Genomic DNA, 25,364 nt, shown 5'->3' on the forward strand with positions numbered 1-25,364 from the left:
CAGGCATCTATAAAATGGTTGCAATTAAAAAAATAAATAAATCCACGTAGGTTTCCTTCCCCTTCTCTTTTTTGGGGGTGGTGGTGGTGGTTAGAACATGTCTCTAGAAATCAAATTGCTAAATAATCTACAGAGGGTGATTATTTCAGTATGGCACATTCCAGCTGTGCAGAGGTCTTCCAATGGTAGCTACTAGGTGACCTAATATATATATATATATATATATATATATATATATATATATATGTATGTATATGTATGTATTAAAAATAGTAGGTCTGGGGATAAGCTGCGACTGGAACCAGGCCCTGCTTAGAAATGCAAAATGTGTCAATTCTCTAAAATCAGTTTCCAATCAGGAGAATTCAGGACCATCTTCCTTTCTTACCACAGTCTTCTTCCTCAACTGCTTCCTTTAGTAGGGCTGGGTCAGGAAATGCCCAGAAATCCAAAGCCCTGGACATCCTTACGGTTTAGTATCTTTTGTACATTAAAACCAAGAAAAATAAAAACTAAGTTTTCACAGTAGAAAAAATATAAAAATTATATTTAAAATACTGTTACATTATTTAGTTATGCAATTATACAAGTCACTGCCGTGACTTTACATTTTTGGTTATACTTTGTTATATACATGTATGTATTTTGCAAATACAGAATTCATAAATTAACATCGCCCATTTCCTTTCTTTTGTTTGGTATGCTTTCATATCATGGGAAAACAACTCTGCTATGTGAGGGAACTGGTGTGGCAGATCTTGATAAGTTTTCAGGCTTCCTATAGCAAGTCAGAAGTTAGAGCAAAAGGTTCTGGCTATAATCCAAAAAACCACACAAGTAGATGGATCCCACTGTGGGTATGGAAAGCAAAGAACCATGAGTACAAGCCAGTGTATCCCTAAAAGCCAGAAAATCCTGGCTGCACTCAGATATCAGATAAATGTCACTCTGTCACTTTTCAAAGAGGTCCAGGGGAATGTAGAATTGCACAGGTCAGGGGCCTGAAAGAAGGCACTCCAGCGACACCGAATACTTCTTTCAGACAATCTCAGTGTAAACTGCATTGGAGATTCACTGAAATCAAAGGCAAAAATACCAGATGCAGTAGTCATTCTACATCCACTAGGAATGTATCTTTGATTTGTTTTGCCATTCCGAATCTCTGTGATTCTACCATTTACTTCCAGTGTTATCTGGAAACAATGTTAATTCCGCTTTTTTATTCCTCCAGCTTTTAGTGGTGTCACTTCTACACAGAAGTAAAGAGGATCAAGATATTTTGAACCTTGAGCACAGTCATTCAGAATAAGCAATCATTAAATGTGAACCCAGAGGGTCAGTCTAGCAAGCATTTTATCCATTGCTTGTTCTAGATGAGACTGGGGGCGGGGAACCAAACCTTTGTAGGGCCTTTTCGTATTCACAAAAGGCCAATTCTAACTTATCCTGGTTTCATTCGAGGTGATGTAAACGAAGGTGCAAAAACATTTACTTATATACTGAAGCAAAAGAAAGCTGTAAAAATATTGGTAACTATATGCTGATTTGATACAACAAATATGCACACTCCGAAATGTGTGCGTGTCTGTAAATATACTTCTACATGCACTGAATATTACGTAGCACCAACTTTTTTCTTTTCTTTACTGCAGCTGAAGTGTGCTTGGCTCAGGTATCAAGAGTAGTTTGGGGGAAGGGACAAAAATGGCAATGCCTGTTGTGCCTTACTAGCAGCACCAGAGCACATGTTAGACCAGCTAAAATAGCAACTCTGTATGCTGCATGGACATCCAGCAAGTTCTACACATCCTCAACTATTCACCTGAGTTTAAGAGTAAGCATTGCCTGAAAGTTCTGTTCCACCAGTGATTTCCCCCTAGATGTCTAGAACATACAGAACACAAACAGCTAATGTAGGTAAGTTCATAATGAATGATCAAGGAAGTCCCTAACAGATCTGGAGTACATCCTGCAGTGAATTAATTAGGCAGGTAAAATGTTTAACTTGTAAAAAATATTTTTTCTCCCTCTTACAGATATAGACATGACATGCAATGCTCGTTAAGGAATATGGCAAAAACATTTAGCCAAACGTTCATGTAACACTTTAAGTCAATGATAAATAATCTATACTTGAACTTCTTCATCTGCTGAAAGTTCACACTTTGCCCCACCAGGGCATATCCCCTTCAGGTTAGGATGGGAGGCCACTGGAGATGCTGTAGGGGTCTGCGTGGTAAGCAGAGACAGAGAAGGTGAAAAACTGGGAGTCATAGCAGATGGAGGATACCTCAGGTGATGGATGAGGGGTGAGCGGGGGTATTTCTTAAATGCCTGACCAGGCAACAGATTTGGAATTCGCGGGGGGACTGTCTTTAAACCAGGCTGAGCTACAGAAGTAATTAGAGGAGGAGGAGGAAAGATGAAAGATTTCTTCTCCTTAGGAAAGCTATGCATTTTTAAGCTTTCATCCTCCAGTTCTGCAATATCACTGAACACGGATGCGAGAGGCTTAAATCTGGGTTCCCAATTAAGCAAGTAATCCCAGTTATAGCTGCCTCTGCGATCCTCATCAGAGTCAACTAGGGTAGCAAGAGATCCATAATGGGAGTTCTGATCATCAGGTATGAAGATATATTCTCTTGTGATGTCTGTCATGATGTCTTTTTCCTTCATCCCCAGGTTGTGAAGTGTTTCGGACAGCATTTGATTGCAAGCATACTTTGCATCACATTCTCTTCCCTCTCCTCCACTTCCATCTTGGAAAGGGTGGGCAGCCTCTATGCTTTGAGAAATGGCCACGACATCAGTCTCCTCAGACTGACACGAAAGCTGGTCAGAGTCTCTAGGAATTCCTGAGTCGGGTATACGTGAGCCTCGGTCACTTAAAGCTGATCCGGAACCCTTCCTGCAGGGATGCTCATTGATCCTCTTTATTTCCTCATCTTCTGCAGTTTCTCCTTCTGCAGAGCCATGTCCGCTGGAGTCTGAATGCCTACAATGGTTGCCCATGTCCCTTCTCTCTCTGATGCCTACCAAGCTTAGCCACTCCGCTATGGTGCCTACTGGAAGGTTACCGGTTGCATGGATTTGGGATTTCCGGACGTCTTTAGGAGCACTATTCTCATGGTCTAATTTCAAATCAGCAGATGTGGGACATGGCATCTTTTTCTTCATGCTGGAGTTTGCAGTGTCTTTTCGCCTGAATCTAACAATAAGCACAGCAAGACTGATGGCCAGAAACAGGAATGCTACAGTAGAAGCGGCGATGCTAATGGACACTGTTTCCACCGGCAACATGGAATAAGTCTCTGGAGCTTTAGAGACATTCACCAGAATTGTGCACGTGCTAGACTTCGAGTCCAGCTTTGGGCTATGAGCTTTTACAAGCAGTTCAAGAGTATCGCCTGCTCTCTTCATGCCGATTCTCTTCCTGTGGAAAGGTCTGGTCAAGTAGACGGCCCCACTGCTGTGGTTCACAGAAAAGAAGGGTGACTGTTTTAGCAAAGTGTAGTGAACAACACCATCCAATCCTCCATCATAATCTGATGCTGTGACTTTGCCAATCAACTGCCCTGCTTCATTCCTTTCAGGGAAATCAAAAAAATATTGGTCTTGGTTAAAGACAGGGTCAAATTCATCTGCCCCCTCGACCTCCACTTGAACGGTGATAGTGGCTGTTGAGTCGCTTCTGTCTTTGGCCTGAGCTATGAAGCAATACTTGTCCTGGTCTTCAAAATCAAGCACCTGCTTGGTGCGGATCTCTCCTGTCAGAGGATCTATGAAAAACATGTCATGATCTCCAGGAGTTCCATGACCAGACAAACATGATGACTGGATGGAATACGAAAGGTGACCGTAGGGGCCGGTATCAAAATCCAGTGCAGAAATTCTGCAGACGAACGAAAAAGCAGGCAGATTTTCATGGATTCTGCAGTCCTGGGTGGGAAATACAAATATTGGGACGTAATCGTTAGCATCAAGGATGCTGATAAAAACTACAGCGAAGGCCACATTTTTTATGCCAACTCCTCCATCAGAAGCTTGAATGGTCAGACTGAAATTCATTGTTTCTTCATAATCCAAAGCTCTGACGAGGTCAAGGGAGCCAGTTTTCCCATCTAAACGGAAGTGCCCCATGTCATTTCCAGAGGTGATACTGTACGTGATGTCTCCATTAGGTCCAGCATCGCAATCACTAGCTGAGACAGCAGTAACATGACTGCCTACAGGGCAAGTTTCCCTGACATGAACTTTATACTCCAAACTGGTAAATATAGGTGGGTTATCATTAATATCCAAAACAGTGATTGACACTGTAGCTGTGGCGTTTAAAGGAGGAGTCCCACGGTCAGATACAAGAATTAACAACTGGTAAGATGAACTGCTCTCGCGATCTAGAATGCTCCTCAACACAAGATTTCCAGTCAGTTTACTTGGAGATTCTGGCCCAACGATGCATTTTTCCACCTGGAACTTATTACCACCATTACCACCAATAATGGCATATTCAACATAGGTGCTGTCATGTGTCCTGTCATTGTCAATAGCTGAGAATGTTAGCAGCATCTCTCCAATAGAGACATTTTCACTGATACTGAGATTATACGATGGCACAGTAAATTGAGGGATGTAATTATTCACATCCTGGATCTGTATGAGCACTGAAGCAACAGCAGTCAAAGCAGGATTCCCACTGTCAATGGCTTCTACATGGAGTCGAATAACTGGATTCTTTTCCTGGTATGTCACTGTCTTAACCAGATATAGTGAGCCTAAAATAAAGTTTTAGAAAAACACATTTCAAAACAAACTTTCAGTAATAGAAGCATAATGGTTCAGTTAAAATCCCCCCTCCAGCATTTCCTAAAAGAAACAGTCATCATTTGAAATGATTTTAAGGCAACAATCCTATACCCAACTGGGAGTAAACCACAAGAGTTTAAAACAATAGCAACATGTCACCTAATTCTGCAAGGCTGAACATTTTCTTTTCCAGTTGGAGCATACCTAGGCTATAGCGTAGTTGTTCCCAAACTTTCTTCCCCGTGGATCTCTTCAAAATTACTGAGGGTCTTGGCAGGCCATTTAATATTTTTCCTGCTCACTGTAGCAATTGTAATCCACTGTGCTAAGTACTGTATGAATCTGAACTGTACTTTTATTGTTTCTTTTATTTCTTATACTTTTTTATTGTATTACAATTTTAATTTCATAGAAATTCAAGTTGTAATACAATAAAATACAATATAAGAAATAAGAGAAACAATAAAACTAGATTTTAAAATCAATATGAACATTTAACACGATGGATGTGCTGTCTGCCATCTTTAATTACAAATCCACAGACGTGCCAGGGACCAGAGTTTGGGAAACCCTGCTCTAGTGGGCTTCCCAAAAAGTGTCTGTAAATTCTTTTGCAAAATTATTAAATGTGGCAGATCTCTTTATTCTTTATATTTCTGGAAAATCCTGTTTCTACTTGAATGCCTAAAGGTATGCTGTAATTTAATGTTTTTCTCGTTTGAACTCTTGAAGTAAGTAATAGCATGGCATGTTCAACAAACAGGTAAATAAACAGACTGCTAGATGCTCATTACATGCCCTCTGTTCATCACTTAAATCTTCCCATTACCCACTCTCTCAGTGCTGTCAATGCAATTGTATTGCAGATATGGATGACAATTTTGGCTGTGTTTGATGTGTGGATAACAAGAAGCTTCAACAGGCATTCCAGACAAAGCACATCATATTATATGTTCCACACTGCAAATTATTAAACATACAACGAACTCACCATTTTGTGGATCAACAGAAAATTCATCAGAGGGGGGAAGAATTCTGTAGGTTAGCTTTCCATTGTACTCTGAATCTCTGTCTGTGGCATAGACAGTCAAAAGAGCAGTAGCTACAGGCCTACGTTCGGGTATCATCACCTGAAAGGGGGTGGGGAAAGTCCACAGCATCTCAAGGTCACATGATGAGATGTCTTCACAACAAAAGCTTTAAATTACTTAAAGTTTCTTTTCTTACCTGATATGCATCCTGAGTAAATATGGGTGGGTTGTCATTAATATCAGATATAAATATCAGAAGTTGTTCTGTAGTTGCGTGCACAGAATCGGAAACTCTGACCAACAGTTCAAGCTGAGTGATTTCTTCAAAATCTAATGCTTTCACCAATGTGATTGTTCCATGGCATTGGTCAATTGCAAATTTCATTCCAGGATTTCCATTCTCAGCAAAACTGTAGTGAAGGGGTGGTCCTAGGTCCGCATCATCTGCCAATACTTGCATCACCAGGGAGCCAAGTGGAGCATCTACAACCATCATATTTAAGAGTAAGACTTATTTATCACTGTTGTTCTTGGAAGCCCTCCAGAAATTTTTATCAACAAACTATATGTATACCCCCAAAAAACCCATAGTTGCCAGAAATCTTAGGAATATTTTAAGGGTAAGGTTATAGATAATGTGGATGACAGTACTAAACTGTGTACATGCTGTTAAATCCTCTAGAAAAGTTTTGCAAGAATCCCATCCCCACACTGCAAATAAGAAAACAGATTTGCTCAAGAAAAATATTGGCATAATCTTCCTTGACTTCATAAAATAACAGCTAAAAAGGTGGCTTATTACCTAAATGTTTAGGTTGTGAACTGCCCTGAGATCTACGGATATACAGTGATATACAAATTTAATAAATAATAATAATACATGCTAGCTCTTCCCAGCCTTTTTGTATTTAGACTACTCAAAAGCTATTCCAGGGCAGGGCACACATCTCTTCCCTTTGCAATCTTGGTCAAAGGAAATGAAAAGCCAGACCTTTAACAATATACTGACAACACAAATACTCCCATGTATGTTTGGTGTTCATATGAGACCACTATTAAAAGGAAGAAAGGGGAACTAGTAGGAATGAAAAGCCAAAAAGAAGAAGAAGAGGAAGTTAATAGCTTACTGGATGGAACTACTCTCTTCTTATGTCAGGAGTTATTTTGGAAGAATATAATTTTGTCCAGATGTTTCAAAACTGGTCCTTGTTTGACGCCTGAGTACAGTAATGAATATCTGGCATGCAAATTGCAGATTTTAAGGTCTAAAGTTCATCTCCCAGTCGATTGACAATTTTCATCCAGGTGTGTTCTTCAAGGTCAATTCGCCTGAGTGAAACTATAATTCTGGAGGAATAGCTACATAAACCAGATACGGATAAGCCAAGCTATTTCTGGATTATTGGCAACCCCATGTCTGGCTGGTGGGTGGCAAATGCATAAATGTTTTCCACTTCTGGGAGTGACATGCATCACCGCTGTGAGTGAAAAATCAAAACATAGGAAGAAATCTCAAAATGGACTTTATTTTTAATGGCTGATGTGTCATAACTCCTTCTTGTGCTGCTCTTTAATGGCAGCAGTTCCAAGTCACATGGAAACTGTCCTTCTTTCAGTTCCCCAAAGTGGAGATGGTGGCATGGGGAGCCATAACAAAGAGCCATTCCATGTGACCTCAAACATGTGGTAGAAAAAGAGGCCCTTGGAATAGCTACTGTGCCACAAAATGTAACATCAGAAGAAGGACGAAGCACTGGAACAAAATTGCTGAACATTCCAACACAAGCCAAGAACTTCAGTTGATTCACTGTGAAGTTACTTAACTTTCATAACACAAGTGCTACTTTAGTCAATAACAATAGAATTGAAAAGTTAACTGTTGGGAACTCTGGCTTAAGAACTGTGTTTCTTTCTCCAAAAGGGAAATAGAAATTGAAAATAAATCTTAGGAATTTGACATCTGAACCTCTCAGCAGGGTCTTTTACCAATGTTTTGAGATTTAATGCACCAGACGGCATTCTTTTATATGCTGTTTTTAAGTTGCTCACAAATATAAGCTTCCCAGCCAGCAGAAATATGCCGCAGAATATGTGCTACTCATAAAAAAAAAAAAATTCCCATCTGAGAAATTTCCCCCTATTTATTACAAAGGCATAAAAAGACAGTGGCCCCACTTGCACAGAACTCTAAACCATGGCTTAACATGACAAACTGCAGTGTACCCCAGGATCAAATGCTCCTCCCTCGCGTCTCATTCTATGGCATGGCCGCAAGTTCAAATTCTGATTCTAATTTTGGTTGACCACATCTTGTGATACTTCTGAGCCTTACCATGTGGTTAATTGTAACTATGGTTTGTTAAAACTATGGCATGAAGTTGACTTTCAATAAACCATAGCTATGTGACATGCTGTCTCTTTTTAGTTTAAAACATAAGAGAAAGCCCTTGTATGAGGGGGGGGGGACGTGTGAGCACAAAGCTCCCTGTGGTTTATTCATGTAAGCATGAGCTAGCATTTTCTAACTAGGTGCCCTACAGATGTTTTGGAGTATGACTCCAATTATTCCTGACCATCCCAGCTGCCTGTAGTCCAAACATCTGAAGGGCACTGGGTTGGGGAAAGCTGCAGTAAACTATGGTTTAGCAGGATTAGGTCCAAACCAGCACAATCTCTTTGCTTGGTGTTTGCCATTCTTACTTTCAGGGAGTTCAACGACGCCGAACGGCTGGAGAGTTGGAGCATTGTCATTGATATCCACAACTTGTATCTCTATTGTGCTTGTAGCAGATAGCCTGGGGGTTCCTCTGTCAACAGCTTGCACAACTAACCTGATAAAAAGAGAGAGTCAAAAACATGTTCCGTATTTGTAAACCATGACTTTATATCTAATTAAAAGTTACACCAAAAATGATAAACTATTTCCAAAATTATCCTTCTGAAAATGTGGTGGGGGAGAAACCTTGTAACTTTAATTTTTATCATTTACATGACACTTCTTTTTTAACATGTGAGGAAGGGATTCAGTTCAAGAACGACGGAGGGTTAAACGGGAACTAGAACAAAAGGAGCAGGACTCAGGGCTGGCATTAACGCTTCACGGATGTCATGTGTTTTACATATTGTAAATAGGTTTAAATTGGTAAGCAGTATTTTTCTCTATCTCTCTTTGGAAGTATGTATTTTGTAGTGAATGTCATTATAATCCACTTCAAAGCTTGGGAAAGGGCGGAATATACATTTGTTAAATAAATATGCAGAATTCATCTTCTCTTTCATCTCTGACACAATAACTTCCTTTCAAACGTGACAAACAGCATTGTTTCCCATTATTCACATGACGGCGCTGAACACAAAAAGCTGCAATTTGATATGTGGAGTCTAATGCCATTCATCCACCACACCAGTTCTGCTCTTGAGTTTTTGTGGCTTCAAAATTGTCAGAACACATTACTTGAATTACAGACTTGCATTCAAAGTTTGTAAACATGCATAATTTCATATTTTGTCTAGAACATATATCAAGAAGGTACACATGGAGATATTTACTAAAATAATCGGTTTCTTAAGTTTCAGTGTGCAAACACACACACACCAACTTTCATTAAAAAAACCCAATGTTATATTCAAGGCATTTAAATTTAAGCTTCTGTCAGCAGTTCCCTCTGAAGCTCTTAACATTTAACATTTCCACCCAATTTTATTGTGTAGGTCAAAGAGGAGATCATTTGAACTTTGAAAAAGCAAAGTTCATAGCCCTATTGAATAATTTCCAAGACAATAACGCACACTCACACTACAAAGAGCTTATAACATCCTACTCTCAGCAGCTAGGAGCATCATAGCTAGAAACTGGAGGGACTTGTCAGGAGTAAACATGGACCACTGGTAGCAAACAGTATAGGACACAGCCTTACTAGAAAACCTAACCAACAAACTGAAACTAAATTAAAGGAAGACAAATTAAAGGAGGACACCTTCACCCGTGTGCTTCCCCTTCATTACATAAACAGCCCAACAAGATAACAACAAGAACCCACTGACAGCATATGAATTGATATGGCTAACTTGACCCAACAACCCCTTCCTCCCTTCCACCCCACACAAACAAAACTCACACCAGCTATAGATCTTGTATTTGTTATAAACAAACCTATATGATGGAATGTCTTCACGGTCTAGGATTGCATTTGTTGATATAATTCCTTGTGCTGAATCAATAAGAAATGCTTCATTTGTGTTGCCAGATAAAATGGAATATTCAATTTCTCCGTTAAGTCCAGTGTCATCGTCTGTTGCGTAGATCTGTATGGAGAGAAAACCCATCCTTATGCTAAGGCACTTAGCTCTACATGCTGGAGTAGAAATGGATCTCGGATGCACATGTGGCGCTTGCCGCAGTTTGTTTGTGTTGCAACTTTGCTTCTATTGGCCAAACGTATTATTTTCCCACGTATGTGACAATAGGTGCATGTAGAGTTCAGAAGGTGTTGGATTACAGCCAATGAAACTTATTCTCAGTGTGGGATAATCCATACATGGGTCAATGTCCCCTCATGCTTAAGGCTGCTGCAATGTCACATGCAGTAGCTTGCCTTGCATATGGGGAAGGATCTGAATACTTAGAACAGCAGGGGAAATTACAAGTGTTGGTAGTGAGTGTGTGCATGCAGTCCCATGGCTTCCTAAATGCTGGTTCCAGTTTTGAATTCAAGTAAGACCCATGTTTTCTCATATATGTTCATCATATGGCTTTCTTGATTTTGTAGTGACTACAGTTGTTTTTATTGCTCCTTGTTGCTGATCAGTGCTGCATACTTCAGAACTGAAATTTACATTCATTTTCTTTACAAGATCTACATTTCCTCTTTTTGTCCCACCAAGATGAGTGCTCTCCCTCTCTCCTCTTGCCCAAAAAGAGACAGCCACCAGGGACTCCTTCGAGAAAGGATGCATTAAAAAATTGAGAGGAGTAACCCAAAATAGGTATTTCAAATGGTCCTGTCAATCTGTAGAGTTTGGTTAAATAAATTAACTGGTTTGTAATGACTGGTTTGTAATGATGATAAAAGTGGACGAAAAAATACATTAAGAAGGGAAACTTCAGACAAATATAGTTTAAACATGTTTGAGGTTACCTGCATGATGTATGTGTTGTAGACTTGACCTTCCCAAACTGATGTTTTGAAATAGTTTTGATCAAATTGAGGTGCATTATCATTCACATCCTGTATAAATACTGTCACCCCACACACCGCTGAAGTTAAGCCATTTCCAGCTAAGACTGCAAAATGTACTTTTTTCCTCACTTCATAGTCAAGAAATTCAGCTCGTTTTACTGTGATGTCACCTGTTTTGTTTGATGAAAACAAACAGATGACTGTTATATATTCAGGAATATACATACATAGTTAAAACAGCAGTGCATTCTACATAAAAAATAAGTAAACAAGGTAAAGAAATTTGTGAATGAAAGAGAAGACAACTGCATGCCTGATTATCTATTTTAACCACTTTAAATTGTAGATCTAGAGTTTCTTCCTTCACTTCAATCACTCTCTAAAAAGTGCAGAAAAAATGAAAACCATAATGGCAATTTGGCAAAAAGCAATTTTTATTTTTTATTTTTTAGAGAATCTTAATAAAAGCAATCTAACCAAGCAATCTACATTAAAGTGGGACTGCATCTGCTTTTTATTAGTCCAATTCAGGATCCACAGCAGCCAAAGAAAGGCTAATGGAAGAGGTCCAGATGAGGGCTGGTGGCACACACTTATCTTGGTGAATTCTTACTACCCCAGAAGCCAACATTTACAAGGCAGGACAATCCTACCCTTCTGCCACAAATATTTGTCTATGCCACTACCAATGCAATGGGTACAGTTTAGAGCTCTCTCTGTGAAGGAGGCTGAGTTTCAAAGGCCTAATTAATGACCCACTGCCAGTTTTTCTGATGTCTTATTTTATCATTTGCACATTCTTTTCTATATTACCCTTGCATCAAGATTGCATAATGGGTATTTGAAGAAAACTCCTTATTTATGTACTGCATTTATTCCAGCATGATATTCAAGGTGGTATACAAAGGACTCCCATCTGGGAAATGGACCAAACCCAGTCCTGCTAAGCTTCTGCAAAACCTGTCATGCTTCCAGCGGTTCTCAACCTGTGGGTCCCCAGATGTTGTTGGACTACAACTCCCATCATCCCTGAGCTCTGGCCTTGCTAGCTAGGGGTGATGGGAGTTGTAGTTCAACAACATCTGGGGACCCACAGGTTGAGAGAGGCTGCTTTAGACTATAACCTTGGACCCAGGTATCATACTCTGCAGCTACTGATATATGTTTCCACTAGCCAACATCTGCAGCATGAATTTTGTATGTGACCTGGCTTTTAGGCCTACTTCTCACCATGGTAATAAAACTATGGGCTGTACCACATCAGACTACAGGTGAGAGGAACGGAACTGATAGGGAACTGTGTATCATAACAAGAATTTTTACATCTCCCTCTTTGTCTGTCACAGTGAAAACAACGAGGAGTCTTAACACTTTGTTCTTCTTTGTATCAATGGTTGGGTCCACAGTTCCCTTCTATCAGCACCCCCTGAACACAGTTATGTTCCTGGTGCTTATATGCTGGCATGGGTAGGGGAGGTGGGAAACAACTTTTCCGAAGTCCTCTCTCCTCCTCAGCTAAATGACACTGGGAGCTGCCGAGGAATGGGAGAATTGGCAAGAGTTACTTCTCTCCTCCAACTAGTGGGACTCCCTCCACTGGATGAAATGTCTCCCATGGACGGAATGACTCTTTCTGTCTGCAGTAGGTGAAGTCTAGATTCAACCACATTAATTTTTTATCTTTTCATAAAAGTATCAAAAACTGTGCATTGTTGGAACTTACACAGCATCTGGTTTGCAACTTGCTGACAAGTTTACTTCCTGGAGCAATCAAACGGAGAACTGGGGCTGGATAGCTTGATCTTACTCCAATAAGCAGAGGCTTCCTAAAGGAACATCCTAAAAAGGCAGAGTACTTATAAAGAACCCCGATAAACCTTACCACTAAGTTCTGCCAGCTGAAATGCAAGAATGGACTTAGGATTTCTGTGGCCGTGCCTCTTCTCTCCCACCTCCCCTGAAAAACCACTTGGATGCTGGGGGCTGTTAGGAGTGTCCTACTCTTGTGTAGGACCCTGGTAGAGACACACGCCTGACTGGCATGATCTCTCCCTCCTGGTCGGTCATTTGGGAGCTTCAAAAGCTTTCTCCAACTCGAACATCACAGCGACTGATGCACACTTACGGATCTGCAGAGTATTTGCAGTTTGCGTAACAGAACCAATAGCACAGCATTTTGGCTAATCTACGTTTATTTACATATAATACACTCAGAGCATTCTGACTTCGCTCGTTCTCATCAGACTTCAGAGAGAGAACAAAGGACAATAGTCCCACTTCACGGAACACAGTAACATAAACATCCTGTCTGTCACTTCCCACACTGTGGAATGAAAACATACACTGACATGTGGTAGACAACAATCCTATGACTGCAGACACGGGGAATGAATCTCCAACAGGGGCTTCCCTGTGCTGGATTGCAGGCACAGCAGTATCCTGGTCAAGAAGAATTCAGTTATGTTCCTATAGTACACATGCTGGTACCCTGGTGCCACATGCTAATCAAGGCTTTACTGCACAGCAAAGTACAGGATGAGGCTGTATATGCATGTAAATAGTGGCACTGAGCACCTATAAGCTTCCATCTCTCTAATCATGCCTCAGAATCATACCAATGGAAATGGATCTTGGGTTGGCTATGATTATTCTGCCAGCACAAGTAAACATATGTGTACACACAGAGAGACAGACATATAGCTTGACTCTCCTCTATTAACAATCCAGTTGTTGAAAACATCTTATGTAAACGTTCCCAAATGCGTACTTGATTGAGATTAAATGAGACAGTCATGTTAATAAAATAATTGATTATTAAAAACATACTTGAGGTTTAACTAAGCAGTAGATCTCTTTCCACAGCCAGAAGGAAGTTCTTTTCAGCTATCAGATGGTATTCATTTAGCACAAAGCGACTTTACTCATAAAACCTAGCCAGTGGATGGTTTATGTAAAAATCTTTTAAAAATACATACTTTTATGTTTCAATGGATTTTCCACAAATATACAAAAATGTTTACAGCTCTTTTCACATCCATATTTGCAACACTGTTGAAGTTAAATATGAAAAATGTCACATTAAAGCTGGCTAATTAAAATTGATGTGAAGTTTGCAATCACTTTGCCTGATCACAATTGATGTTTGATGAATTTTCTTTCTGATGAGAAACATACTGAACCTAAACTGCAACCTCCACCCAGGAAAACAGCTGGTATTATCACAGATCAAGGCTGTATTCTAGTCAGGCAAAAACATTTGAGGAGTTGCAGAGCAGGCAGGACCAGTAGGGGATGTAGCTTGGGGAGGGAATATAACCAAGTGAGGATCCTTAGGGTCAGACAGAGGATGCCTGGAGGGCTGCATTTGCCCTGGGCCTGAGGTTTCCTACCCCTTGCCTAGGTGATAGAAAGGATGACACCTGAAGGCTGTTACTCTGTATAGTTAAAGCTATGGTTTTCCCAGTAGTGATGTATGGAAGTGAGAGCTGGACCATAAAGAAGGTTGATTGCCGAAGAATTGATGCTTTTGAATTATGGTGCTGGAGGAGACTCGAGAGTCCCATGGACTGCAAGAAGATCAAACCTATCCATTCTGAAGGAAATCAGCCCTGAGTGCTCACTGGAAGGACAAATCCTGAAGCTGAGGCTCCAATACTTTGGCCACCTCATGAGAAGAGAAGACTCCTTGGAAAAGACCCTGATGTTGGGAAAGATGGAGGGCACAAGGAGAAGGGGACGACAGATGGTTGGATGATGTTCTCGAGGCTACCAGCATGAGTTTGACCAAGCTGCGAGAGGCAGTGGAGGACAGGGGTGCTTGGCGTGCTCTGGTCCATGGGGTCACGAAGAGTTGGACACAACTAAACGACTAAACAACAAAGTGTGTTACTATTAGCAAAAATAAACCTTGTTTCAGAGGATAGCTTTGTGAAAATCTATTCTGATCATTTTCTCACCTAGGGCAAGTAAATAATGCTTCAGATCTCAGTTCCGCCGCTAATATTAACATGGAAGAATGAATCAGGCCCTGAATTCGTTTTGTAGAAAAGCAATCCTAAGAAAGTTTGATTTTAGCAAACACATCTTTGTTAAATTTAAAGGCCAAAAGCCAGCTTCCACTGGCACTTAAATAAACTAACACTAACCACTGAGATAATGTTTATACAAAAGCAATCATAATTCAAGTGTGGAAAATATTTTACAAAAGCCTCAAATGGTTTTAGTACAGATGCAGATAGATAGGCTGATTTACCCATGATGGGATGGATGTAGAAAATATCTCCATGTTCACCGATGATTGTGTGTTTTAAATTCTTTCCCATCAGACTACGGTCATATGCAGCCACAGTGAAAACAGAGGTGCCTAGAAAAACAAGAATATGTTGCAGTGACTAAAACTTGGAAAGATTTTATCTTAACCAGTTATTAATTTATTCCATGTGAGGTTGAACTATGAAAGTTTAGCCATCCGTCTCCTATCTGGAGAATTTTTGCACGTTGTTTATATAGTCATATAATAACGACAGGTATTATTCTGTTCTCTAGAACAGCTCTTGTCAGCCTCACCAACCGGTCAAACCTATTCATCACACTAATTCATGAACATTACCCATCCACATTTTGACTGTGTAAGAAAGTGGTCTAAAACTGCAGAAGGCATTGGAGAGCATCAAATATTGCATTGGGGTGTGGAACTCATTTATTCTAAGAACAGGACACAGTTATGCTTAAGAACTTAATGAGAGCCAGAGGCCTATCTCATTCAGCACTCTCTTCTCACAGTGGTCAGCCAAGTGGCCACAAGCAGGACATTAGCACAACAGCATGCTCCTACTCATGATCTTCATGAAGTAATACTCAGAGACATATGGCATCTGATACTGCGTACAATATAGACACCACAACTAGTAACCATTAAAAGTCATGAATTTGTCTAACCCCCCCCCCCTCTAAAGACACCCATGTTGGTGGCTATCCCAACATCCCATAGTTTAAGTGCGCACTGCATGAATCAGTACTTCACTTTGTCTGTCCTGGGTCTCCCAAGGTTAAGTTTCATTGGAAGACCACTGGCTCTTTTATCATGAGAAAAAGATGGGGGGGGTCCTCTTTATCTACTTTCTCCACACCATGCATAATTTTATAAAGCACTATCATGTTCCCCCTTACCTTTTCCATAAACCTCAAACTTTGTAACCTTTTGTCATATACGTGAGGTGCTCTAGCTCCCTTTATCATTTTGGCTGCTCGTTCCTAAACCTTTCCCAGTTCTACAATACCCTTTTGAGGTGCAGCAGCCAAAACTTTAGACGGAAATTTGGACAAGGATGTCATAATAGCATATATATTTTTCCAAATTACAGTACATAAGCAGGAGGAATGGGTGTATTTCCCTGGATCTATTCCTCTGTTGAACTGTGAGTTCATCTGGCCCTGTATTCTGCTTATCTTCCTTCTTTCCAATTTAAAATAGGGAAGTGCTAAAATTAATTCACATCCCCAGTTTGCTGCAGATTTATTTCCTTTCATTTGTCCTTGCCTCCCTTCTCTTTGTGAGTATGTACAAGCATCCTGTGATGAAAGACAGCATGTTGAAACACATGATTGTAGGGACAGAGGAACACACGGGGGCACAAGGTAATGATCAGACAAAGATTTCCATTTTGTACCATGTTTAATCAATGCATGCAAATGTCCCAGTAGAGTAGAGGGAATGTTCCAAAATCAATAGGAAAGAATGGCAGTTTCACAATGTATTAGTGATGATCCACAAGCAAGACCAGGTCATTTAAAATAAAAAATATAGAGCAAAATTTGTATGATGTTCTAAACAACCTGATCTTGCTTGTTTTTCTGGTGTCTGCTTCAAATCCAGCTTGTTCTTCATTTCAAAAAGTTACTCACTGTCACCTAATTTGTGCAACAAGTACCGTATTTTTTGCTCTATAAGACTCACTTTTTCCCTCCTAAAAATTAAGGGGAAATGTGTGTGCGTCTTATGAAGTGAATGCAGGCTGCGCGGCTATCCCAAAAGCCAGAACAGCAAGAGGGATCGCTGCTTTCGCTGCGTAGCAATCCCTCTTGCTGTTCTGGCTTCTGGGATTCAGAATATTTTTTTTCTTGTTTTCCTCCTCCAAAAACTAGGTGCGTCTTATGGTCTGGTGCGTCTTATAGAGAGAAAAATACGGTGCCTTGCATAACGTCTGCTACAACATTAAGACTAACTGGTCCTTTTGAAGGAAGCTTGCGGCCCCTGATTTCTTAAGCAGCCCTATGCTTTCTTTCTTAAAAGAAAGAAGATGTTTCTCACAGCACTACTGAGGAAAAGAAAGGAAAAACCCAAATAAACAAACAATTAAAAAACCCAAAATATAGTCATGTTTCAAAGAACCAAACTAAACACATTTACTTAAGTTTCTTCCAAACAGAAGACCCCCCCCCACCATATACCACATGGCAAATGCCTTTTGAAAATGAGGTATTTCAAAGTCATTTTGTGATACGTTTTGGGTGAAAGGGATGTTCAAGCTGGTCAAAGAAAAAAGTCAAACATTTCAGTGGGTTACACTTTTTTAGTGTTGCAAGAATTAGCCTCAAGATGTTTCACAAAGATTTGCACAGTTTGTTATTAACATCAAAGAGAGTATACCGTTGTTCATTGAGATCCCGAATCCAGAAGAGAACTGATCTATCATAGCAAAAGGCATGAAATAAACAACCATTCTGTTTGTAGCAAAAGTAGGAAGAACAAACAAAACACGAGGCATTATCCGAACCAAACACATCACATCTAACTGTGATTAAGTTTAGAAAACAGTTACCAACATAGGTTTTTGTTGTTAAGGTTTTCTAAAGATCTAACAAGATTAAAGCTATGGGAATTTTAGCCACTTGTGAAACCAATTCTGTAACATGGCAATTGATTTTAATCAGTTGTGATGGATTCAGGTTACTGTATATTGACCTTTTCCAAATGAGATTTTATTATATTACAGGAAACATTCTGTAAATACAAACAGACCCAGGGGTCAGGAACATACCATCTCTATCGTTTGGCTTGATGCTAGTACAAAATTCTCATGTTTGTACTTTACACTGTAATTTCTAAAAACAGGAACAAAGGAAATGTTAACTGCCTTGTTATTTGCTGCCTACCTGGCCACAGAAGCAACAATATCCACGTAGAAACTACACATGATGTTATTGCAAGGGCTCAGCTGCTTCTGAGAAGTTCCAAGCAAAGCAGGAATGATTTGAAGTTCTACAGAAGTAAAAAGGTGGAACTAACAGGTATGCAAAAGCCGAAATTAATCATGGGAACTAGAGTTCTGATTGCTGGTCAGAGTCATTGCAACTACATTCTTAGAGTCTCGCACTATCACATAATAGAAACTTTCAGAAAAAAATGAAATAGGGTACATTCAGATGTGGTGATTAATGCATTTTCCTGATAATACTCGTGCTTTTATCCCAGATTCAAATGTTCCTTTTAAGCTGCATCACCTGTTGTGTTGTAAAACAGTGGCTTTTTGATCAATATATCACCACGTCACACTAAATTTAAATGTCATCACATGAAATTACAATGCATGCAATTTTTCCAGGTTAATGGGGTTGCAATGTTTTTTTTCTGGAAGCAAATAACCTGCTGGATTCTTCTAGTTTTCCAGAATTGACTTTTATGTTGTGTGAAAGATCACATGTTGGCATCTGTCTGTCTTGGGAGACAATGGAGGAGTTGGGAGTGAGGTCCAACTGTTGGAAGGTTGCAGGACCTGCTGTTGCTCTAGACATGTTTTGTTGCAGCTGGGGCAGATGAAGACATCTGGTTGTGCTACTGCAGATGCACCATGGCGTTTATTCTCTCTGGACGCCCCCCAGCAGTCATTCCTCCTTTGGTCACTGCTATGGCTACATGGCCTGACTGTCTGTCTGCAGGCACTGCTGTTGGGCGGCATCTTGTATGTCTTCTTCTGGCTCATTCCATGGTTAAAGTGTGCCTTTTTGACAGACTAAGGTTCTGGTTTCCTCAGAAAAGCTATAGTCTCTCCCCCCCCCAAATCTCCTCTGCTGCCCACCCAACCTTTTAAATAATAATAATAATAATAATAATAATAATAATAATAATAATTTATTTATACCCCGCACATCTGGCTGGGTTTCCCCAGCCACTCTGGGCAGCTTCCAATTGAATATTAAAAACAATACAGCATCAGACATTAAAAACTTCCCTAAACAGTTGTCTTTTAAAAGTAGAATAGTTGTTTATTGCCTTGACATCTGCTGGGAGGGCATTCCACAGGGCAGGCGCCACTACCGAGAAGGCCCTCTGCCTGGTTCCCTGTAACCTCACTTCTCGCAGTGAGGGAACTGCCAGAAGGCCCTCAGTGTTGGACCTCAGTGTCTGGGTTGGATGATGCAGGTGGAGACGCTTCCTCCCTGCCACCTCTGCTCTTGGTTTTTGCTTTTTCTTCCCCTCCTTTTGTATCTTTGTCTTTCCTCTCTCGCTTGAGCTAATCCATCATCCATCATCTTCCAAAGCTACATTTAAAATCTTGCATTTCTCCACTGATTTCTTATAGACAGGCCTCACTTCTGTTCGTGGAGAAATTTTAAAATATGTGTACCCAGAAATTACTTCTCTAAATAATGAGATAGTTCTCTTTGCTTTTTAAAAATATCTAATGCATCTCTTTCTCCACCCTCTTTTGCTGTTTCGACTCTCTTCTTTGTGCTTCTTGCCTTTTCTTTCAGCTAGGCTGCTGGCATCTTGAAGATTACCAGGAGGCTGAGACTATACATCTTGTTCTTCAGCTACTTCCATTCAACTGCCCAATTTCATCTCTCCTTTCTCCTCCAGCAGATGCTCAGTGTTCTATAGCTATTAAGCAGCTCAACCCTTATGAGGCTGTTTGATTGTTTGTTTGTTTGACCCTCTCAGGTTTAATTTCTGAACCTGTTCTTCTGCAAGTATCTTTGTTTCCCTCAGGCATGCTGGCTACTTCCTTCTTGTTGCTCAGTGGCCCCATTTGAGATCAAGCTCAGCATTAGAAGGAGTGGTGGTAAAAATAAATGAATGCATGTTGGGCTGGGATGATACTGCCTACCCCACTACACATTCCCATGAACACAGTTTGCCATGTGTGGGAAAAGGTATAAAGAATTATTTTCCTAAATGCTGACTTTCTCCCTTTTGGTTTCCCATATTAATGAGGGCAAACCAAAATAGAGCAAATAAAAAGTCTAAATCTCTACAGAAGAACTTCTAGATCCTATCCTGCAAACTGTTTCTCTCCAAGAGCCAATTCCCAAGCTAAAGCAGGCAGACTCCCACATTTCCACTCTAAATATTCCCTCAGTGTGCTTTAATCAAAACTATCCAAATTTATTCTTATTTATGTTTATTACTATTTAGCAGCAGGCTGTTTCTATTCTCTTACCACAACGCCTTAGGGAATTTCCATAATGTCAAACTACACCCCTTACAAAGCCATATTTTTAACAGACCATTTCAATAACAGATTATCTCATTGAATTTTAATAATCACATGCATATTTACTAAGAGCCTTGTTTTTAAAAAACCCATGAAAGATGGGGGGGGAAATCATTTGTGAGAGAATGCTGTTAGCATTGAGCTTAGGAAAGCACCATACATTTTCACCACACACATGCACAGAGATTAAAGAACCACAGATCTCTGCAATCAAGAAGTTGGAAATCCCAGTTAATAGCACCTTGTTTCAAAATGAACAAACTCACAGACAGTCTGCTGATTCAGGCAGGTAAGAGCAATATGAAGCAAATGTTGTGCTCAACTGATGTATAGAAATGCAAAACAAAATTACTGCATTTAACAGAGAAAGTGAAATATATTTGCAAACTAGAAATCATAAGAAGGGCCTTCACTGACTACCACTTTTCTAGATGACCAACACTACTAGCTCCAATTAAAGCTTAGACAGGCTGTCAATGGAAAAACACTGAGCAAATAATTTCCCCAAGTACTAAAACTTACACAGCAAAAGGTATGATAAAAATTGTACCTCCTATCAACTAGGTTATTTAAATAATACAAGATCCCCCCACTTTTTTTGTTCACAGGTACACCTGCTGATTACACAGTAACATTAAACCACGATTGCATGATCTCAGGCAGTTATGCAGCCTAATTTATTTCACTCCCCCCATGTTCAGTACTTAAAATTGGAGTCTGTGTCTGATGCGACACCTTTCTTCATCTAGAATGCACAGTACACACATACAGAACAGAAAAATAAGATAAGATACCTGAGCAACAACTCAGGCATGATTCCATTCAGACTCAGTCCTCAAGAACATAAAATTCCTATTCAAATACTAACAATTAACTCATGACTGCATATGATGTTAAAGGTTCTTCATGTCCCTTACAGAAACTCCCACAATGACACATTTTTGGCTGTAGAACAAAAACAAAGATCATGACTAGGTACCCACCTATTTCACTATTTTCAGGAACTGCTACTTCATATTCAGTACGGCTGAATGAAATAATCTCTGCCTGTGCTTCCGAATAGACGGCCAAAAGTGCAGTTGCTGTTCTAGCTGGGACTCCTTGATCAGAAGCCACTATCAGGAGGTATGAAACGAGGCCTTCATAAGGTACAGGTTCTCGAAGAAAAATTTCTCCCGTGCTTGGGCCCATCTGAAACATGGTTTGTGGTTTCAGGAACCTAAAATTCACAACTCCATTTAGTCCTAGGTCAACATCGCTGGCTCTCACAGTAGCCAATGTCTGATTTATAGGTGTGTGAGAAGATACATGAACAATGACAGGATTCTGTAGGAAAAAGGGACTATTGTCATTGAGATCCTCAATATGCACAATTACAGTAACACTCGTGCTTCTTGGTCCGAGGATGCCAGAGTCTGTTGCCAAAGCCTTAAATACATACTGAGATTTTAATTCCCGGTCCAGCAGTTTGGTAGTAAATATCACACCAGTAATCCTGTCAATGGTGAAGGCTCCAAGGATGTCCTCTGTGAGAGAGTATGTGACCTCACCATTTGGACCCTCATCTGCATCTGCTGCAAAAAGTTCAAGAACTGCTGACCGTTCTCCAATGTCTTCTCTCACTGACACTTGATACTGGTTTCTTGCAAACAAGGGACTGTTGTCATTTTCATCCAGGACTTTGATATGCAGTTGGGTCACCGAGCTTTTTGGTGGACTGCCCAAGTCGAAACACTCAATAACCAGGGTAAAGTTACTGTCAGTTTCTCTGTCTAAGCTGCAAGTGGTGAAGAGGTCTCCTGACGTTTTGTGCAATGCAAAGTATCCTTTAACATTTCCACCTTTAAAATGGAGCAAACATTAAAGAAAAAGAACACATTGGCTGAGCATTCTCTTTAAAGGACCACTTAAAAAAAACAACACCAATCCACCTGATAGTAAAATTTTTGCAACTATGGGCCCCAGGTATGCTTTCCTGATACCTGCATTTCATTTAAATAGCAACTATTTAAATTTAAATAGCAACTATTCTGCCAAATGGATTCTCTTCCCCTCTGTCCTCCTCAAATCAAACTTGCAAGATCTATTGCTTCTGAGCAAAGTACTCTTTTGCCAACTTCAGTTACACAACGGAATCTACAAAAATTGTTAACAAAAGAAGTTATTTTGACTTGCTACTCTACCAAAAGTTTACCTATGGGAAGCAAAGATGTTTAGTGTTGTAATATCTATATCTATCATTTCTTATATTCTGGGTTGTTACTGTTTATGCTTTGGCTACTAGGGACCCTTATAGTTATTTTTCCTTATCCAGACAAGAAGAACACCACCCCTCCTCATTGCAGGCCTATTTCCCATTTTGTTCAACCATGCCACTGCAAGATAAATACCATGTGGGGGGAAAATTTAAATAATAAAATAAATTAAAACCTCTAAAGAGATCAGAAAATATTACACTGCGACATTTTTAATATTCAGGGTATAAAGCAATTCAGCCTACCAATGATGTGATATTGCACAGTCCCATTACCACCAGCGTCCTTGTCTACAGCCAACACAGTTGATACTGTTGAAGGCTCTTGGTTCTCCATAATTTGGATTTCAGAAACTGGAAGGATGAACTTGGGAGCGTGGTCATTTTCATCCAGTACTCTGAAGATTACTGTCGCTGTACTGGATAAAATGGGAGTTCCACTGTCTTGAACCAGCACTAAATAGAAAAGCACATTTGAAAGCTAGTCAGGGGTCCCTTTACCATTACCTTTTATACAAAAGCAAGGTACAGTAGACTGCCTACCAACAACGTGAGAACAACAAACTTTGCATGCTGTTCCTCCTAAGACACAACACAACTTTATGTTTCTGAACACATTGCACTGCTTTTGTTTCATTAAATTTTGTTGCCCTGGCGTAGAGACAATAAGTAACAACTTCTATTAAAATCTCAGGGTTTTTTTTAAAAAAAACCCACTGATTTACTTGCAAATTTTGTGCAACACCCATTAAACTGAAGTAGATTCTTACCTTTAATAGTGAATTTATCTTGAGCCTCCCTGTCAAGCGAGGTGATTGTTGTAATCTCTCCAGTATCTGGGTTTATTTGAAAAGTTTCATATCCAGGACCTGGTAAAATTTCATACTGGAGTAGAGAATTGATTCCTTAAAATACAATGGGAAAACCAATAAATCATCTAAGTGTATCAAACCTCAGTATTAATAGTCCAGGTTCTGGCTTACTAGCTATTTTCCTATGGAAATATTTTGGTACAAAGGTAACTGAATTCATTATTACTCATATAGAATCCCTTGTATAAAACAAAAAAGCTCAGCACAGTTTTTAGTAATGCTATTTATAAACCTATTTATAAAAATCTGGAGAACTCTTGCTGGCTCGCACCAAGAACTAGTGCGAGTTTTTTCTTGCCAAGTTATACTGCATTAGACATCATTCCTAATTCTCCAAATATTAAAAGGTGCTTGCCATGTAGCTCCTCAGGTGACCATCTAAGAAACCCCTACCTAATCAGGCAGAGCCAATGTTGTAGTTTTATGCAATACAAACCAGAATACAGTAAACAACACAGGGTTACCGGTGTACAAGATCTAGTAATCTGGAAATCTCAGTAAGTCAGAAGTACCCAGTAAGGAGAACATTTATGTGTATGCCCTAACCAATTTAAGAGGGTAAGAGGGAATTCATGCAAGTCTCGTTTATCTCTTAAGGGAGGGAAACTGTAGCTCTGAGATAGAGCACATGTTTTGCATGAATTCCAGGACCTCTATTTAAAAAGCAACAGGTTGATAAGGAGGTGAATGACCCCTGCCTAAATTCAGCTGCAGCCACTCAGAGAAGCCAATATTGGGTAGGCAACCAATATTGGGCTAGGCGACCGATTCTGTATACAACAGCTTTCCAAGTCGTTATGGACATGTAGCCCCTGTATTTCTGCATTGCCCACAAGCAGCAGAAGCAGCCTTAATAAACAACCTCATACTAAAAATAGGGTAGTTTAAATACACTATTCTTATCACATTACGAGGTGATATTTTTAACTACTTTGTGGTGAAACCAACTGAAAATTGGCTATGGGACACATGGTGTTGGCAACTACAATAAGAATCACAAGCCAAACATACCGTTTGTTTGTTTTTGTTTGTTTGTTTGTTTGTTTGCACTTACGTTCCACCTTTTTCTCCAAGGAGCTCAAGGTGGTTCTCCCCTCATTTAATCTTGCCCCCTCAGTTCCACTACAGATTCAGTCTTTCACCCTACACATGGACCTGAGCATGAAAAGACTGATAACTCTGATCTAGAATGCACTTGTCATCATCCAGCAAATACCCAGCCACCTAAAGGAGGTGTGTTTCACTACTTGAGAACCCTGCCTTCTTGATTGTTATTTGTGCACTTTACTTAAGAATGGGGTAGCTGCAACTACAGTTTATATGGCGTTCCGTAATACTTCGTTACCATGCAAAATCAATACCACTCTCCTCAGTGCTGCGGGAGAAAATGTTGTTTATGAACTTTAGCAGCTGTTTGCTTCTTGCTATAGCTGTATGCCTTCTGTAGTGGGAACTCTGTTTCCCATTCGCATCCTTTATTGCTTCAGAATAAATTGTTCCCATATTTCTTGTGGTTTCAGTGCTCTCCCGAGGAAAGCATGGCACCATTTTCATAACGTGTTATACAGCAAAATAACTGGTGCTATTAAGTATAATGGATTTAATCCTACATTTTGCAGAGAGGATAACAAGTATGCATCTCAGGTTATTGTATATGACTTGCAGCTAGGTAAAAGTTAAATATTTGTCTGTATTACAGATACAGACAGACAGATTCAGTTTGGGGA

At 39.9% G+C, this 25,364-nt stretch overlaps 1 protein-coding gene across 1 annotated transcript in view; it reads right to left on the minus strand.

Annotated features, from left to right (window-relative positions):
- Positions 1-301: 301 nt before the first annotated feature.
- DCHS2 (dachsous cadherin-related 2) overlaps positions 302-25,364 on the minus strand; it is a 109,870-nt gene continuing 84,807 nt past the window's right edge. Inside the window, exons 11-20 of the mRNA XM_079990404.1 lie at positions 23,536-23,670; positions 23,012-23,221; positions 21,495-22,352; positions 15,270-15,380; positions 10,976-11,187; positions 9,991-10,142; positions 8,538-8,668; positions 6,034-6,320; positions 5,798-5,936; positions 302-4,775 (exon numbers count right to left, since the gene is read on the minus strand). Coding sequence (XP_079846530.1) covers positions 2,128-4,775; positions 5,798-5,936; positions 6,034-6,320; positions 8,538-8,668; positions 9,991-10,142; positions 10,976-11,187; positions 15,270-15,380; positions 21,495-22,352; positions 23,012-23,221; positions 23,536-23,670 — 4,883 coding nt within the window. The 3' untranslated portion in view covers positions 302-2,127. The remainder of the gene's footprint in view (positions 4,776-5,797; positions 5,937-6,033; positions 6,321-8,537; positions 8,669-9,990; positions 10,143-10,975; positions 11,188-15,269; positions 15,381-21,494; positions 22,353-23,011; positions 23,222-23,535; positions 23,671-25,364) is intronic.

This window comes from Podarcis cretensis, assembly GCF_951804945.1.
Source record: "Podarcis cretensis genome assembly, chromosome: 9".
Lineage (NCBI taxonomy): Eukaryota > Metazoa > Chordata > Lepidosauria > Squamata > Lacertidae > Podarcis > Podarcis cretensis.